This window comes from Cydia splendana, chromosome 24 (genome assembly GCF_910591565.1).
Source record: "Cydia splendana chromosome 24, ilCydSple1.2, whole genome shotgun sequence".
In the NCBI taxonomy this organism is placed as follows: domain Eukaryota; kingdom Metazoa; phylum Arthropoda; class Insecta; order Lepidoptera; family Tortricidae; genus Cydia; species Cydia splendana.
The window spans coordinates 6,236,691-6,255,930 of NC_085983.1; the positions used below are offsets into that span (position 1 = coordinate 6,236,691).

Here is a 19,240-nt window from a genome sequence, read left to right on the forward strand (position 1 = left end):
GTTCCCAAATTAGTACCTAATCTGATAGCCCACGTAGTGAAGAATCTAAAAAAAAAAACAACGGGTTGCACTCCGGGAGTGCCGGCAGAAGTGAAAACTCAATGACATTGTAACAGTTTTTCGATCAGGCCACGTGTCTGTCTCACGTCTTACGAATCTTACGGTCACGTGACACGTCCACAAAAAGTGGACAGCGCCACTAAAGAAGTTTTCACTTAAAAATTTTGGACATCGAGGTTTGTACCACCCTGTATAGAGTAGTTAATACCACCATAACTAGTAGGTAAAATTTTGGACATCGAGGTTTGTACCACCCTGTATAGAGTAGTTAATACCACCATAACTAGTAGGTAAATGTGACTTTTAAGTACTGTGTAATTATTTACAAATTAAATTTAAAATTTTAGTTTTTATTTATTTTTTTATGTTAAAGTAAATTTTAATTAAAACTAGAGATAAAATAAAAAACACAAACTATAAAAACTATACTTACCTACAAAAAAATATGTGACTGTTATTATTACCACTCTGTATAATTTCAGTCAGAAGTTGTAAATGACGGTGTGACGTTCTGCTTTCAAATTCTGATTCTATTTTATTTAGATTATGACAAAAAGTCAAATCGCAATATAGTCATCAACCAAATATTAAGCATAACGTCATTAAATTAGGGCTTGTTTTACATTGAGACAATAGGTATCCCTAACTTTTGGCGAGTGAGTAAGAAAGCAGAACAGCAGTATCACCTTCGCGTGTTACCGCCGATACCCGATGTATCTTTCTAAAATCCGAAGGTCATTCTGAGAGTTAACGGACTGTAGATAATATGTTGAGCTAGCTTCGACCCGCGACTTCATCTGCTTGGAAATATGATGATGATGATGATATCGTACCTATGCTAAAAAACGTGACGTACACAGAAAGTGACGTCCTCAGAAAGTGGCGCTCTCAGAAAGTGACGTCCTCAGAAAGTGACGTACTCAGAAAGTGGCGTTCTCAGAAAGTGACGTACTCAGAAAGTGACGAACTCAGAAAGTGACGTACTCAGAAAGTGACGAACTCAGAAAGTGACGTCCTCAGAAAGTGGCGTTCTCATAAAGTGACGTACTCAGAAAGTGACGAACTCAGAATGTGACGTCCTCAGAATGTGACGTCCTAAGAAAGTGACATACTCCGCCTGAACCAAGGAAAAAATGAGGACTACGTTTGTATGAGTATCAGGAAAGGCGATTCCGCGCGGTCGGCCACTTTCATGATTTCATCTTAAGCCATATTATAAAACTGGGGAACACAATAGGAAAGTTCATATAATTTATGCCCAAAGTTTCCAAAACTGCCAACTGGGTCAAACGCAGATTGAAAAACATAAAATATCCCTCTTGGGGTGCTATTTAACCTCGTATGATAGTTTTTTATGATATGACTGCTAATTTCCTGGCTAGAAATTACGAAAGTTAACGATTTGAGTATATTTTCTAAGATTTTTACCGTAATTTTATGTTGTTCACAGGAAATTCGCATAATCATAATTCATACTAAAACGTTTTTGACCCTTTTGCAATAATATGTTACTCTTCGAAGGCCGCAAAAATATGTGACGTGCTCTTATGGCTCTACAAATAAGATCGTGTCAGATATTTTTGCGGCCTTCGTTGTGTAATATATTATTGCAGGTGTCTGTACACTCCATAATCACTTCTAAACGTTTACTGAATAATAGGGAATATTACGCAAAACTCTGCGTAGGGGGCGCCACTAACACTATCCATCACAATCTGGGGGTCTACCGTGATGAAATCAAAATTCCATTATTTAACCTCTCTATCACTTTTGCATATTCGAGCGATAAAGAGGCAGATAACTAAATTTCGATTTTCACGTTTCCCGGTAGGCCCTTGTTAACAAACCGCCTTGATGCATCAATGTCATATTGTATTGTCTGTGAAAACTTGTCAAAAAAATAGTTTAAGGCACAGTATCTATTACTCTATGGTTTACTAGCTAGCTTAGTGCTGCACTCTGGGGGCAGAACATTGCAGTAATATCCCCTATTAAGGTTCCACAAAAACAAAACAAATGCTTTTAAGTCTCAGGATAGGTAACCTAATGATAATGCAGGTTCAACATGACACAGGCCAGGCCACTCAAAATAGGTCAGGATAGCCTACGTATTAACAATTCGAAGTTTTCAGGGCACATCCAGGGCGGTTAGGTCAGCCTGTCATATGTAGGTCGCCCAGGGCGTTCTAGTTACCGCCATGTTTGGTTGCCATGGCAACGCGCATGCGTACCACACACTGCGTCGCCCGGCTCGCGGTTTACAAAATGGCGGAACTTGTTTGTAGGTTGGTGTAAATTAGACCTTGAAAGTGGGCGGTAAGGTTTGTTTTTAAGAAACGGGAAAGGGAGATGTGTTCTTTTTAAGTGTGAATGTAGTTGGAGTGTTCAAAAGAACTTAATTTTGTAAAAACTTAGTTCGTTTGGATATTAAGACCAGATTAGAATTTACGGGTTTATTTATATGCATTTTTAGAACAAAAGCTAGATTTAGATTAGATTTATTATTTTTTCCAATTCCAAAATTGGAAAAAATTTGCTAGGTATTATTTTGCCACGTCTTCGCAGTACGCTCTCAACGCTTTTCTTCATAACCATAGCCCGGTTTATCGGGGGCAAAAACGTACGAGTGTTAAGAAGGCCACTGACGAGCCTTCCAAATGGATGCCGTTACAACGGATTCATCCAAATGGACGGCATCCTAATATTAAATATTGTACGTTTTTGACATTCACGGACCGATTTTGGATTGCAGCCACGCTATTTGGACAGTTGGAAGGCTCGTCAGTGGCCTCCTTTAGGGATTAATTAAACATCGAATCAAGTACCTATCGATAGCAAGCGATTTCTAAATCATAATAACAAATGTGCCTCACACATTCAGCTAAATAAAAAATAAAAAATCTTACCGTAATACGCCATGTTGCTCACCAAATGTTGGTTGATCATTTTTCACAGATAAACTAAGCACAATCTGATTCAGTATAACATGATTTTCACTTATCACACTGAAATATAACACTGATTGAGAAAAGTGGAAATATTTCTAATAGGTAAAATAATCTTGTTAATTAATAGTCATTTCTATTTAAAATTGATTCTGCAACTTTTGATAGAATTGGGAATTTTCATATTAATTCTCTACTCAGAATCAAGAGCTCTTTCCATCTTCACCGAAAGACAGTTTTTTCCACAGACTTAAGTTTTTCCTCACTTCTATTGGTTAATTTGGTAACGTTTTTAATACACTTTCTATAGCCGTCAAAAAGAACAAAAAAAAAATTATGATGTTTTGGGGACTCTTTTTTTCTCGTGGATCGAAAGATCTCGTGATTCTGAGTGAAAATAATATAAAACTTCCACAAACTTCTACCTGAAACTGAAAATGAACAAACATGGTTACAAAAAAAAAACCTTCCAAAATATTAAACGCAAGTGCTTCTACGAAAACTAGAAGTACCTGCCTAGATATGTAATAATAAGTATTAAAGATTACGTCAGACCCCTACCCCGCCATTAAGAAAACTAGTCGATGGAAAAAGTATTTCAAAATTGGTTCCGAAATGATCACGTAACAATACACAAAATATTAAGAAAATCTTGTGAAACGTTTTATATCTATTTCATTGTTTTATCTTGAAACACCAAATTTTGGTAGGTATTCACGTTCATTCATCGTAGGACTTTACCGAAAATAGAATTTCGTCAAACCGAAAACTTACTTATATGTTTCGGACTCTACGGAAAATACAATTTCGTCAAACCGAAAGGTTCGTGCAGTTTTTTGACCGAAACCGAAAACTTATAAGTTTCGATAACTTCGGTCGGAGACTAATTATAATCCGACTCACTCTTGGCAGTGAATGATCACAATATGTCACAGAATCACGTATTGATAACGCTTTATCTTATCCGAAGGACTTATCTTATATCGGACACAATCTGTATTACCGTATGATAACAGATGTGGGAAGTGAAGCGAGTCAGACGTGATTCTGAGTCTAAATAACACAAAGTTGATGATTTTTCGAAAAAAAGTAAATGGAAGGTACCATCTACACAGATTTAAACTTTCACAAGACCAAGTGCGGGAACATAGTTTGAATAAGTTTTTGGCAAAAATTTCATTTTTGGTACAAGCTTATCGCTGACTGTACTTTTCTTACGACAGACAACTAATACTCATCGAGACAATTCTAAAAACCCCTAACACAATTAGGTTGCGTTGTTTCATCATAGAGTTCCTATGGCCACCTCCTGTCTCCATCATCAGATCAGTTCGACAGTACCATATTATTGTATTGTCATCAGAACTACATACAGCTGCCAATTTTCATGAGCTACGATCCTTGGAAGATGGTTAAATTGGTTACCTTAGATTCCATTACATAGTTACATATGTACAGGTCGACCTAATAAAAGCTTGTTATAAACTCGCGCGGCTAGAAGATGTTGATGTCAACTTTAGCCAGTCTTCTCCGAGACCACGGGGACAACGCCGTCCTCGAAACGTCGGAGGTAAATCTTAAAACTTAAATACGCGATTAAGTCCCGTTTTACAATTTAATAATCCTGATGTACATTATAATATCACCTACATAACAAATTATTAGTAGTTATGCTGACTGTACAAACATTGTACCTTGAACTTGACCTGAAAGCGGTACATTTGTAAACTGATCTTGCATTTATTTTGCATGCATATGCAGTTTCGATTATAACACAGTTTGCAGTTTAGCAGAATACTAAAACGATCCTATTTATACAACAGTACAGATGCCATCAGATATATCGGAGCTGCCGAGGTGCTCACAAATATCTGAACACGCACTCTAACGTCTTGACAATAGAGTCGTGTTTTGTGATCACCTTAGCCGCTCCGAATGATCACAATATGTCACAACTCGGATAATACGATCACGTTTAATACGATCTCCGCATAGCAATGAGCAAGTTGCGTTGCAGAATATTATCCAAATTACGAAAATTTCTGGAAACTTTCATGAACTAATTCTCATGCAAGTTTCCGCTTAGAAAGTTCCCGTTCAAACTAGGGATTATTCTCATTGTTCTTAACTGTTGACGACTGTTTCATCGGTTTCATTTAACATGTACGTCATTAAAATCGAAACTAACTGTCAAGAAGGTTTAGCAATAAACGTGTAGAAAAAAATACTGAGAACATTTCATCGAAACTGCAATTTTAAAAATTCTCATTGCCACATTGCTACAAATACGCGGTAAAACTCGGACAATACGATCACGTTTAATACGATTTCTTCAACGATTTATTGAAGTCTGATTTTCCTTCTAATATAAAAGCATGACATAGAGACGAAGAACTATAAATTATTTCTGATAAAAATCCTCCTCTATCTCATTACAGAGAAAACTTACATTTCTGCCGTCAATAATACCTACTTAATTTCATCCAAAAATACTCTATCAGTCGATCTATAATGTGAATCTTTCGTTGACTCTACCTTCCACTTATCTTCCTTACTCTATATAAGATCTAGGGGTCTAGCCAAGATGGCAATCGTTTATGGTAAACGCCAAACGAAACTTAAGGCTTTGTTACACAGGCGCGTTTTCCGGGCGGAGCGTAAGCGGGCGCGCCGCTTTTACATATAAAACGCTCACGCCACGCTTACGCCCCGCCCAGAAAACGCGCCTGTGTGAAGGAACCTTTAACGAATGGCTCACAAATGAACGAATGGGTCACGTGACTTTTCGTAGCATCTATCGTCCGGACCCCGATACATTTTTTCATTTCGTTCGTTTTTCGATATACAATTGTTAATTTGGCCCTCCCCCTAGTATGGGGGCATAAATTCTATTCAGTTGGTATTCATCCATTGGTATTGGTATTTTTTTATTCGGTTGGAAGTTGGTTGGATATTGAATTAAATAAATGAAATTTAATTTTAATTTTTGTATGTCAATTCAATACGTAGATATGTACTCATATTACAAGCAAAACACTAGAAAAACATACTTCTCAATGCTAATACGTTTCAATAGCATTCAAATACATACTAAACTATGAAAGAGCGTGGGACAACTTTACAAAAGCGAATCGTCAAGCCATTATGCACTCTAATGGCATGTTAATAAGGAAGACGGCGGCCGCACTAAAACAGAGGTAATTGTGGTAATGGACAGGTCAGCCATTTTCTGGAAATTACAATAGAGTAGTGATGTTACCGTGGTAATATCGATAAATATAGTTTGTCAAAGGACTGTCTCATTTCAATCATAGACAGAGAGAATCATACTATCTTTGTCTTACACTAGTACTAGCACCCAAAAGAAAAGGATGAGTATAGTTTTCCTGGTTCTTACTGACTGACAAATTGAGTTGACCAAACTATATCAATATTTTGTAGTTAATGTTCTGAAAGAAAACCTAAAAAACTGGCCAAAAGTGAATTGTTTGACACTGTCAAAGAATAAATAGTCATCAAAAGACAGATGCAAAGCAGAGTTATATTAACTTAAAAATAATATAAAGGTAGGTACCTTGCTAAGTGTTTCATTGGTTGTACCTTGACCGATTTGTTGTTGATGTTCCGATTTTCTTTCAAGCTAAATCTTAATTAGGTTTAAGTTAAATCTAGGTAATTCTCCTTTATTCTTATTTAATTTTCTATTGCAGGGAATTTTCTTTTACCATTCTATTTTTCCTAAGCCAAAATGCTAGACAGACACATACATTACATGTATTACCTACCATGTTACACGAGCAAATTGTTTTAGTTACAATATACACCGTTAAACCAGCTATATAAGCCAGCAATTAACACAAATCCCAATAAAACATTTCACTAGAAAATGTCACAACTTAATACTAAATGTCCGTCATTTACGCCCTTCTTGTCCTTAGCTGTTACATCCCTTAATCCAGCTAAGTTTACTGACCAACTATAACGTAATTTGAACTTTAAACATAACGGGCTAAGGCTCAGAATAGCGGAAATTTCCATTGTGTAGACATTTCTATTGATATTGTCGTGAAAGTTTCTGGGTTACGTTGAATTTTGGACTTGGATTTGCAACGAAAATAGGTTAATTATACAATGAAATTACGACGCAGTTCGGAGTTTCGGCTTCAGCGTTTCTAGTAAGATATTGTACAGTTAGTCAAAGCTCAATGAGCTTGTCGTTACTAATTATTAATTAATCTTACGCCGTGGAATCGTATCAGACTACGAATGTTTATCAACTTTTACGAATTTTGAGTCTAAATTATGGGTAAATTTGGGTGTTTCGAAAGCCTTAAGGGGCCCACTGATTAACAGTCCGCCGGACGGTATCGGCCTGTCAGTTGTTCGGAACTGTCACCATTTTGTTCTTCTAACTGACAGGCCGATACCGGCCGGCGGACTGTTAATCAGTGGGCCCCTTACATCCACCTATCTCAGTAAGGATTGACATGACATGGTTAGTTCCCGAAAATAGGAAACCAGTGGCTCATCGCCCCAGGCGACGCATAGTTGAACAGACGGCTGTGTCAACTGGCCTCGGCTGGAAGGATCTTGAGGAGGCATAGCACTGTGACTAATGCAAAACTCTTAGGGCTTGTGCACAAATCACGCGAGGTTCGATAGGGGAGGGGGGATCACGAAAAAATCACGACAGATCACTTTGGGGAAGGGGGGGTGTAAGGAGACCTTACGTGTATTTTTCTACAGTGAACGAAACTAAGAAAAAATACCTACCACATGAGTAGGAAAATACTTTTTCTCGGTTTCGTTATACATAAATCTTCACTTCGCACTTCAATTCAAAATAGCGAGTCTATTTTACGAAATTTTGGAGCGCGTGGCCTTGACCGGTCGGATAAAAAAAAATACACGTGAGGTTATGTGGGAGTGGGAGGGTAATCAAAAATCTCACCAAATATCACCAAGGGGGAGGGGGGAGTCAAAAATTAGCCGAAAACTCCTCGCGTGATTTGTGCACAACCCCTTATGAGAGCTCTATGTTCCTATAATAACGTAACGGATGTGTTGAAGTAAGCGGCGCTCTGATTTGTGCTATCGTAAATGAATATTATCTATTTAACGAAATATATATGTATATGTACCGCTTTGCACAAAAAGGGATTGTCAATGACTTTGCGAAACGCCGGTTTTGGAAACGATCAACGCCGTAATATTGATTGACGTAAGCGTTAACCATTGTAAGGTTACTTTTTATGACTCTGGGCAGTTTCCTGTAAGGGATATAATGAAAATTATGTTGCACCTGCAAACGATTAATAGGGATACACGTATTTACAAATGTGTCTGTTAGATCTGATTGACGATCTGGCGGACATAACTGTTAATATAATATATAGATATATGTCTGTCGTTAATAATGTCTAACTTGAAAGCTTAACCCGAACGTACATACCTAATATATCTCAACGGATCTCCGGAGATTTCTCAAAACCGAGACGGATGGAGACCGAGGAGGGAAAACTTTGCCGAGCAGTGGGACACCATATAGGCATTTTAATGATAATATGGGGTGTTGCAATATCTGGTTGCCAGTTAGATCTGATCGAAACATATGGACACATCTTCCTAGCTAAAGCTAAACATATGAATTATAGCTATCATTGTCACCCCTAGATAAGATGACCTATAAATCGACAGTTGCCCAACTAACGTGTCATAGGTGACTAATTATCGATGTCGAGCGACCTCGCGCATCACTAGCGTGGCGCAACGCAAGGTCACGCGCAATTGTCACCGGGGCCGCGCGCGCGCAGCCCAACTCAGAACTAGAACGGCGTAAGTGTAAAGAGGATTGTGGGCGGATTAGACGTTGTAGTTGCAACGGTTTTTGGCCATTTTAGTGCGTCAAGTGCAATTTGTGTGTAAAAAATATTTGAAAATGTAGATCTTAAGTTATCTTTAGCTTAACTTAGCTTTGAACAGATGAATTTAATCAATCAATCAAGTCAATCTGTGTATGAATGTCCTATAATATTTATTTATTTATTTAATTGAAGATTAGAAGATATTAGAAAAATATAAAGGTAACAAAGAAGATGCTTATTTTTGCGTGTGTTATCGTGTTAAGTAATATTTTCATTGCCACCAGCTTTTAGAAATAAATATGTACTAATCATTCAACGTAAAGATATGGTATCATAATAGATAAGCCGTTTTCGAGAAGCTAATATTCACTAATGCACCAATTGACATAGAAATATTGCCCCGTCAATAGTACATGATAAATGTACCTACATGTAAATGTTAATACGAAAACAGTAACATAGGTACATAAATTATATGTAGTGAAGCTTCCTGGCAGCTCTTAAATTAGATAAACTGTGTGCAGCTAACACATCAGTCTTTAAAACAATGGCATAAGCTTGAGTTTCGCCTGAACAGTTCAAAGGTTTATCAGCCTATAATTTTAGTGTATGGTAGTTTTGTCACAGCAGTGACAAATACATAGCACTTGCTCAACAGCTTTGCCCTATTTGTTCAGCCAACATTCATACAAGCCATACAAACGAAATTAAAACACAAATATTCATATTGTATGAGGTAGCCGCAGTACCTGTTTAGCAGAATAACTTTTCCTAAACTATTTCTGAAAGACTTTTTTAATTTGAAATGGTAATAAGTACTTATCATTGTCAATGTCTACAAACGAATATTTTTAAACCTTTTTTTTATAATGACCGATGCGGATCACCGCTTGGCTTAGTGCATCTAAACTTTTTGCTGATGTGTGCGTGACTATTCACGCAACGATACAGTAAAATTTCCCATAAAAAATTCTAACAGAATCGAAAATATATAACTTTTAGATTCTGAACATCTTCTAACCAATATCAAACGAGTGAAAAAAGTCAGTTTCTGGCACTGAATAAATAATAAGTAAGTATAATTTTATTTTCTCTAATTGCTAAATTGCCCATAAATTACCTATTTAATTTTTATTTAACCTATTAGAGCAATTTTCGCAAAAGGGATTTAATAAAAAAAAATTATATGAGATATTGCTCGTTTTTTCAGTGTATTTATCATACGGATCATCGATAAATTACTTGCGCTTTATTTTATCGACAACAAAATAGGTAAATAATCGACAACCCTATTTATTTAATTCCAACCTGGGCATCATTCCGAGGTCACTATAGGTAATGCAGCTATCAATCTTTTTATCTTTATCTCCCACGATATAAACAACCATTTCCCTAAACCAATTAAAATGATAATTTTATAAATACCCGATTTTTTTACTACCATAAAAACGCCTTAAAAATTATTTCCACTTTTCACAAAACTCACTGCACTCCAAATCACCAGAAAAACGCTTCTATATTAGAAAAAATAAAAAAATTAACGCATGCGCCGCGCACGCCCGCGATTTTCCGACTGACAGCAGCGCTCGGACCAACTTAGAGCACGTTATTCGGATAAATTAAAAACACAAACTTTAGAACTAAACGTGTGACGCATTCGACATTTGAATATAGTCGTTTTATTTCGACGACGTTACACTGGAAAATGAAATAGGTCGCTGTCAGTTTCAGCGTTGTGTTTATTTAGGTCATTTTAAAGTTGGCAAGGTTATATGAAAATGTTATAGCAGTCACGAGTTAGGTGTATTTTGGTGACTGTTTTAGACGAGGGTTATTTTCAGTTGGTCTAGCAGCCAAACTGAAAATGTCATGAGTTGTTTTGCATTGGTTAGAATGTTTGTTGTTGTTTTAACTGTTTTTATTTATCGTTGTGCTTTAGGCTGAATATACAGGGTGATATTTGAGTTGGGATCAAAACTATATTTTAAGATAAAGCTTCTTAAGTATAACACGACGGAGCACTAGATCAAACAATTAATTCGTTTCTTAATTAAGAAGAGACTACTATGATAATAATTTAAGCAATTTAACAACTACGCAAATGAAGTAGCAGGAAGCAACAAAAAAACAAAAATCTTAATTTCGTTATACCAAAGCCTCTCTATAGCTCGAATAAGAAAGAGCGATAGAGACGCAGATAACGAAATTTCGATTTTCGCGGTAGAACCTTTTAAATATCAGTATTAGACTAATTAAATATGTATTAGATATACAGTATGTATCTGAACGAAAAGCAATTACTCAAACCCGTTAATGTTTAGCTCAAACTAAGTAACTTTTACTATGGGACCAACCTCAAAATCGCGAAAAAAAAAATGACTCTCTCATAGGAAATTTCAACATCGGGGCCGATTTTTGAATTTCGATCGTTCGATTTCGCCGTTTTCCACCGATTTTCGAGTGACGAAACACTCGAAAATCGGTGGAAAACGGCGAAATGCTAATTTTTGAAATACGAGCGATAGAAATTGGGAATCGAGTGGTATTGACCACTCGTTTTCAATTCTACTAGTAGAATTTAAATGCCTAGTAGTGGAGATATCATTGAACGAAATACACGAAATCGAGCGGTCGAATTTCAAAGATCGGCCCCCTGACCAGCAAAATGTATGAAACATCTAATTTTTTTTGCGCGTTTTCGGGGTTGGTCCCATAGTAAAAGTTGCTCAGTATGACCTAAACATTAACGGGTTTGAGTAATTGTTTTTCGTTCAGATACATGTATATATACATAGGCTCATTCAGGGGCATCATTATTTTAGGGCTACACTCGGGACTTCGGGACACAGCCACCGATTAAATAGTCTGAGTTATTAATGAGGTAGGTATATAAAGTCTAACAACGCCTGGGGGGTTTGAGGGCCTACCGCGAACCACGTTCGACGTGTTGCCTCTCTGTCGCACTTGTAAATTCGTACGTAAGTGTGACTGGGACGCAAAATTCTGGCTCTCAATTACAGTTGAGTTCATAAATATGTAATACATTTCTTTACCATAATCCATTGCAATAAGGTGAAAAAAAATTGAACATATTTAATAATACCTATATATATTTAATATTACTCCACTGTGCTTATAGCGGCGCGGATAATTATCAGACCACTAAGTCTTGTGAGGTTGTCCCCAGCCAACCCAGAAAGGTTGTCTATAAGGGCGATTTCTATTTTTTTTATTATCTAATTGAAATTTAACTCACGTGAGTCATATCAATATCTCTACCTCATAGTCATAGCACTTTGAACAAGTAGGTAAACTTATTATAATATTTGTATAAGATGGCTGAATATAAATAAAGAAAAATGGGAAAATACGACCATTATTTTTCTATTCCTAAAAAAATACGAATTCTCCTGAAGTCGTGACGACTTCAACCCTTCTTGGCGTCGAAAAGACTACCAACAAAAATTGGTTTGCTAAATCTTAGTTTTTAAATGTATATTACGTTAAACACGTATATTATTATCCTACAAAAATGTTAAACGCCCATTGTATATTTCATTTATTATAAACATTTGGCGTGTTATCTTAACGAGCAAAAATAATTAACATTCGAAATACCTAATCGTATGACCGATAACGCAACACATGGCCAAATCACGAATGTTATCTGTGTAAATAAACAACGTTTTTGTGATTCAATTATTGATAATAACGTTATTTGTGACTTGAACTGATGACTGTTTACGACTTTATACTGAGATTGAAACTTTTAGAACGCTTAAAACTATTAACTTAAAAGTTTATACAGGATGGTTTAGGAGACGTAACCGAAATAATCGGATGAACTATAATTTTTCAAATTATTACATTGTGGTAGGTATGATGATATATATATAAAAAAAAGGTGTGTTGATATTATAGGTACCGATTTAAAATAAACCATCACTACTATCACATTGTAACATTTAAATGAGGTTGTGATATAGTTTTCATAAGGTAGGTATATGTATAAAAACTGTTGGAGCACAAATTTTGGTTGCCACTCGACGAATCACACTGTTTTTGTATCAACTTTATACTACAATCGGTTGGAAAAATTGAAGCAGTCGAGCTGTCATTTTATGATCACTTCATCTTATAAAACGAAGTCCCCCGCCGCGTCTGTACGTTTGTATGTTCGCGATAAATTAAAAAACTACTGAACGAATTTTCATGCGATTTTCACCTATCAATAGAGTGATTCTTGAGGAAGGTTTAAGTACATAATTTGTTAAGGTTTACCCGTGCGAAGCCGGGGCGGGTCGCTATTCTAGGATAAAAAAAGTTTAGTTCCCACACACTTCGCTCAGCCAATAAGGCATCATCATTGAACTGCTCATAAAATCGTTGCGCACGAGTCATTTTTTAGTCGTAATTACAAAACAAAGCGCAAGGCCGCTTGCGCAAGCGACGCGAGCGCACGTATCACCGGCAGGCTCCTGTTTTGAAATCGGTAAAACAGTTGCTGGATTTTTAATCCATTTTATCTTTTTAACACATCACACACATGCACACACACGTGAGGAAACCTGCATACAACCGCGATGAAATTCAAAGGTGTATGTGAAGTCCCTAACCCGCATTAGGCTAGCGTGGGGACTACAGCCCAATCCCTCACGCGCATGAGAGGAAGCCTGTAGCCAGGCAGTTGGACGTAATATAGGCTGAAAAATTATTCTTTTTTAACCCTTTGTATGGCACATTTAGATAAGTATTATGCGGCAAAAATTACCACCCTATAACATCATCGTTCACAAGCATTCATGAATGCTGTTCGTAGACATTCCTACTTCCCACCAAATAATTTTATATTTTTATCGAAACCTGCTACCTATTTCACATCGCATTTTGGTAACTAGTTATTACCTGACCTCGCGTCCTATGCCAACTATGCTTTATCATAGCTCAAACTTATAATGGACTTCCTAATGCTCTAGGTATGCGTTGTGAAAAGCCCTGTCCTTAGATTCACCAACTTATTTATGCGGGTGGACAAAATTGTAACTAATCAAATCGCGTATAATCTTAACGTTAATGTTAGTCAGTGGCGCCACTCTTAATAGCATTCGTAACTTTGTCGTAACTGCTAAAAAGGAAGTAGCGACCAATATATTAACAATTCTATGATAGTTTGGCTCTTGAAATTTTGCTAGAAGAAAATGGACCGTGTGAAGATGACGTAAGGTCAGTTTTTCAGTGGCGGATGAATAAAAAATATGGACTAGTACCTATGTTTGTTGGGTAACGTTAAATTGAATTGTTATTATGTGTATTTTTCCAAATATTTCAAGTTAGTCTGATAATGAATATGACAATCTAGTGGCAGTACAGTCGCCATGTAATTGTATATTTTTTTTTCACTAATCGTATTTTAGTCTAAATAGTACCTACCTAACTTGTATTAAAATTTTCACGAAAAGAAACTTAATTCAGCTGCAGCTTTAAGAACAATTCACACGTTACTCATATTCACTAACTAAGACATTTTTAACACAAATATTTTATAGTTTCGGAATTTCCTACATATTGTCCCAGTTACGAAAATACCCTGTATAGTGATTTTTTGCCGTCATTATCAACATCGCGTCATAGACGAATTTACCTAAATATTCAATAATATTTATGTAGCATCTCTCTCTTTAATATGGTAAACGAAAGAGACAGCTACACGAGTATAAACCATTACATCGCTACTAACGTGTATATCCGTCGTCTTACACTTTAAGAGGTCTTTGCATGAAAATATAAACGGTAACATTGCTAATACTACTGACGTGAATTTACGTCGTCTTATCATCAATGGGGTCCTAGAATGAAAATGTTAACCATTTCAATGCTACTGACGTGTATATCCGTCTTACCTTTCATGGGGTCTGACGTGTCTGCCCGCATGATATCTGTTAGGTAGTGCTCTAAGGTCCTCATGTTGTCTAGCCCTGTGCGTTCCTGAAACAATTTAAAAATACATATTTAACAAAATTATTGTAACTTTATATCTAATATCCCTGAAAACTATAACCGCGGTTTCTGTTGAGTAAAACCTATCTAACGGCGCGATTCGGGAAATGATTTAGACATTCACTAGATATGAAATAGTAAAGATATGTGACGTTCCACGGCAAAAGGTACCTTATGGCGACTGGCGCTTACGCTATTATTAACGCCGCTCCAATATTCAGCCGGGGCAATGGTACCTTTTGCCGTGGAACGAAATAGTAAAGATATGTCTATTTCATATCTAGTGAATCTCTAATTCATTTCCCGATTCGCGCCGTAAGAAACTATAACACTTTAAACTCTCGCGTTTTGTACACATATTTAATTACACAAACGGGTTTACCGCGATACTTTCATTGTTTTTACCTTAAATTAAACACCACAGCCACCACACACACGGTGGTGGATTAAAAATAGTTTGATGGTAAACAATTACCGCCGCCCATGGACCCCGCAACTCCAGAGGTGTTGCAAGACTTGCAAGTGTATTGTCGACTTTTAAGATGGTACCCTCTTTTCTTGAAGGTTTGAAGGTCGCATCGATCCAAAAAGACACAAAGAAAACTTCGAAAACATTAACCAAATCATATAACTATATAATATTATATAGTACAGTCAGCAGCAAAAGTTGCTAAGCGGGCGAGGTGTTCAAAATTACCTTGACGCGCTCTTATTCTCTTAACAATAAAGCCGCGTCAAGATCATTTTGAACACCTGGCCCGCTTAGCAACTTCTGCTGCTGACTGTACCTATGCAATATATTATAGACTATAGTATATAATATTTTAGAGTAGGTGTATCGCTGTCCTCGAATTTACTAACTTATCCTCGTAGGGCCCACGTTCCCACCCGTAGTACTAATTACGTCAATGTAATTTAAACCATTTTCAATTGGAACAGAGTTGCATTTCTTTTGTTACGTTCGATTTCATAATAACAAAAGAATATCGACCATATTGATTTAAAATTCGACTGGCAATTTTTTGTATGCGTGGGAGGATAAAGGTGGGGATTTTCAGTAGGTATTAGGCAGGTTCTATGACCTAACCTTAGGAGGTTACAGGCGAGGATTTTCAGTAGGTAGGCTGGTACAACCACCTAACCTTAGGAGGTTACAGGCGAGGATATTCAGTAGGTAGGTAAGTTCTACCACCTAACCTGAGCAGGTTACAGGCGAGGATTTTAAGTAGGTAGGCAGCTTATACCACCTACCCTTAGGAGTTTACACGCGAGGATTTTCAGTAGGTAGGCAGGTTCTACCACCTAACCTTAGGAGGTTACAGGCGAGGATTTTCAGTAGGTAGGCTGGTACTACCACCTAACCTTAGGAGGTTACAGGCGAGGATTTTCAGTAGGTAGGCTGGTACTACCACCTAACCTTAGGAGGTTACAGGCGAGGATTTTCAGTAGGAAGGCAGGTTCTACCAGCTAACCTTAGGCGGTTACAGGCGAGGATTTTCAGTAGGTAGGCAGGTTCTACCACCTAACCTTAGGAGGTTACAGGCGAGGATTTTCAGTAGGTAGGCAGATTCTACCACCTAACCTTAGGAGGTTACAGGCGAGGATTTTCTGTCGGTAGGCAGGTTCTACCACCTAACCTTATGAGGTTACAGGCGAGGATTTTCTAAGGTAGGCAGGTTGTATTAATAACCATCACTACGATCAGGAAGGCATTTTCGCTAATGGAAACATAAAACATATTAATATTTTTAAAAGCTTCCTGATGGCCAAATAGTGCACGATCATCGAAATTAGGCACACCCTACGCTGACTAGGCTGTATTAAAGTTTGCCTTCCTCAAAAACACTTAGACCCATATAAACGGTTCAAATAATCAAATCAAAAATAAGTTATTGTCAAACATTTCATTTTTGATCAATGTTTTATTATAACTCAAGATACGTTATAGGCGTTCCCAAATTGAAGCGCCTTACCTTGTGACAAATTGTAGAAGTTGCCTTTAAACGCACCCGGGCAAGCGAGAAATGTGCCCATGCTAATGAGCTCCCGCTCACCGAAAAAGAGAAAAAGACAAGCTCATGTTTAACAACGAGTATGACAAATATGAATGGAATGCGAAAATTAATCCAAAATAACAGATTTCTTCGGAGGTATAGAAATAAATATGGAAGTATTTTTTGCGCTCCTTACCTTATGTACTTTATGTAACCTATGTATAGTTATATAAATCATTGTTTTTGATACAAGCTTTTATCGGTGACTGTACTTTTCTTTCTACAGGTACCGTAAAATGGGGTGAGTAGGGTCAAAACTGAAATTCAAACCTCGATAACATTTTATTTTTACGTATGAAAACTGAATGGTGTATATAATAAGTGTTCCGGACGTTTGTATTTTAGTTTTTATTTTATTTTGGGTAGTTCCATTTCATAACTTTGACGATAAAGAGGAAAACCCACCTCACCCCGTAGTGCCTCGTATTTGGGATGAGAGGGGTTTTCACACAAAGGTGATTTTGGAATATTGTTGGATCGATTTTTTTTTTATTATGCGTATTACTATAGCTCCATTTTAAATTGCAATACATTATTTTTGTAGCAGTAGCCTTAAAATCCCTTCTCACCCCCCTCTCAAACCTTCTCTTCCCATTCATAACCCATTTCTCCCCGCGAAACCTACTCACCCCGTTTTACGGTAACTACTTAATACTCATCGAGACAATTCTAAAAACCCAAACACAATTAGGTTTCGTTGTATTATCACAGAGTTCCTATGGCCACCTTATATTTCCATCATCAGATCAGCTCGATGGTACCATAATATTGCATTGTCACCCGACTTACATATGTATGCAATTTTTCAGCTTCATTGGAAGTCGAGAAGTGGGTCAAATTTAACTTGCAGGATTTGACCGATACAAAAATAGTTATATAGAGTTAGACCAAGAAAAGTCTGCAACGATTTTGATAGCCCACGCAGTGCAAGTGTTATTTTAAACGTCAAACTTCTATGAAATTATGACGTATAAAATAACAGTTGCACTGCGTGGGCTATCAAAATCGCTGCAGACTTTTCTTGGTCTAACTTTAGATGTTACCTACTCGTACGTGTAAAAATGCTGGTTTGTATATTCTTGTCTATGTATAGTATCCATCCATAAAACTTGAGTTTTTCCACTGTGTTTTTACCTCAGACCAATGGTGGAATATTTCACAAAACACATTTTCATCCAATTACGTATTTTAATAATTCAGCAGGGAAAAGGCAACAGACAACTGACAGACCGACAGAAAAACATTTAATATTGTATGATGTCGGTTATAATTTTTTAAGAGGTAAGAGTTTACCAGCCTTCAGCCGAATTGGCGCTGAGTACCAATGAATAGTTCTTTTCACCACAACAGCTCAGAAAAGCTTACTTTGCACTTCAAAAACGGATAGCAAAGTTGCACTTTGCTATCAGTAATTCACATGTGAGGCAAAGTAATCAAATGCAAATTTTGAGTTGTTTCCTTATGTTTAACAAATAACTATTATGTTATGTTAAACAAATAACTACCTATTGTTTTACAAGGGGGCAAAGTTGTTGTTTAACCGCTCGTGCTAATATTGATACCCGAGCAAGCGAAAGATTCCAAAATTGAACCATGAGCGTACCGAGTGGTTCGTAAAATGGAATCTTGAGCGTTGCGAGGGTTTCAAAGCACGAGGGTTAAGCAAAATTTGCCCCCGAGTGAAACACAATTTTTTTAGCACACCAACCCGAAGCAAATATTAAATGTAAAATATCAAACAAACTCAAACCAAATCAAATCCAAATGAATGTTATTAAATATTTATCATCCAAAATCATCATTTAAAAGTCAATCCTACCAGCAAACATAAAGAACAATTTGCATTTTATTACTTTGCCTCACATGTGAATAAAATGCAACTTTGCTATCAGTTTTTGAAGTGCAAAGTAAGCCTTTCCGAGCTGTTGTGGTGAAAATAACTATTCGTTGGTACCTACTCTGTGGTGAAAAATATCGTACAGATCTCGCGAGATCTTAATTCTCCTACTATTTTATCTAGAGACCAAATCTCCACCATAAAACACCCAAATAAATCAAAGCGGGCATTATAAAAGAGCTAGCTAAGCGGCCGATTTCAGGAGCCCTCTCTGCCACACATTATGTATTGACCTAAGTGCCCCCGCGCTTGGCCGCCTACCCGGTGACCCACTTACAGGCTTACACTACGCAGTGACGTCACAACAGCATTGCGACTCGCCCGTAAACCGGGATAACATATATTCAACCTTATAAAACGTTTAATAGAGTTGAGAATAGAATGGGGGTTGTTGTTGACAAAATACGCGCCTTTAGTAGTAGT

At 37.0% G+C, this 19,240-nt stretch overlaps 1 protein-coding gene across 2 annotated transcripts in view; it reads right to left on the reverse strand.

Annotated features, from left to right (window-relative positions):
- LOC134802391 (translational regulator orb2) overlaps positions 1-19,240 on the reverse strand; it is a 90,434-nt gene that overhangs the window by 39,211 nt on the left and 31,983 nt on the right. Inside the window, exons 1-2 of one of the 2 annotated variants that reach the window (XM_063775033.1) lie at positions 10,308-10,793; positions 2,967-3,065 (exon numbers count right to left, since the gene is read on the reverse strand). In XM_063775033.1, the coding sequence (XP_063631103.1) occupies positions 2,967-3,006 (40 nt within the window). In that variant the 5' untranslated portion in view covers positions 3,007-3,065; positions 10,308-10,793. Of the gene's footprint in view, positions 1-2,966; positions 3,066-10,307; positions 10,794-14,769; positions 14,855-19,240 lie in introns of those variants that run through there. The other variant, XM_063775030.1, reaches the window with a different exon arrangement.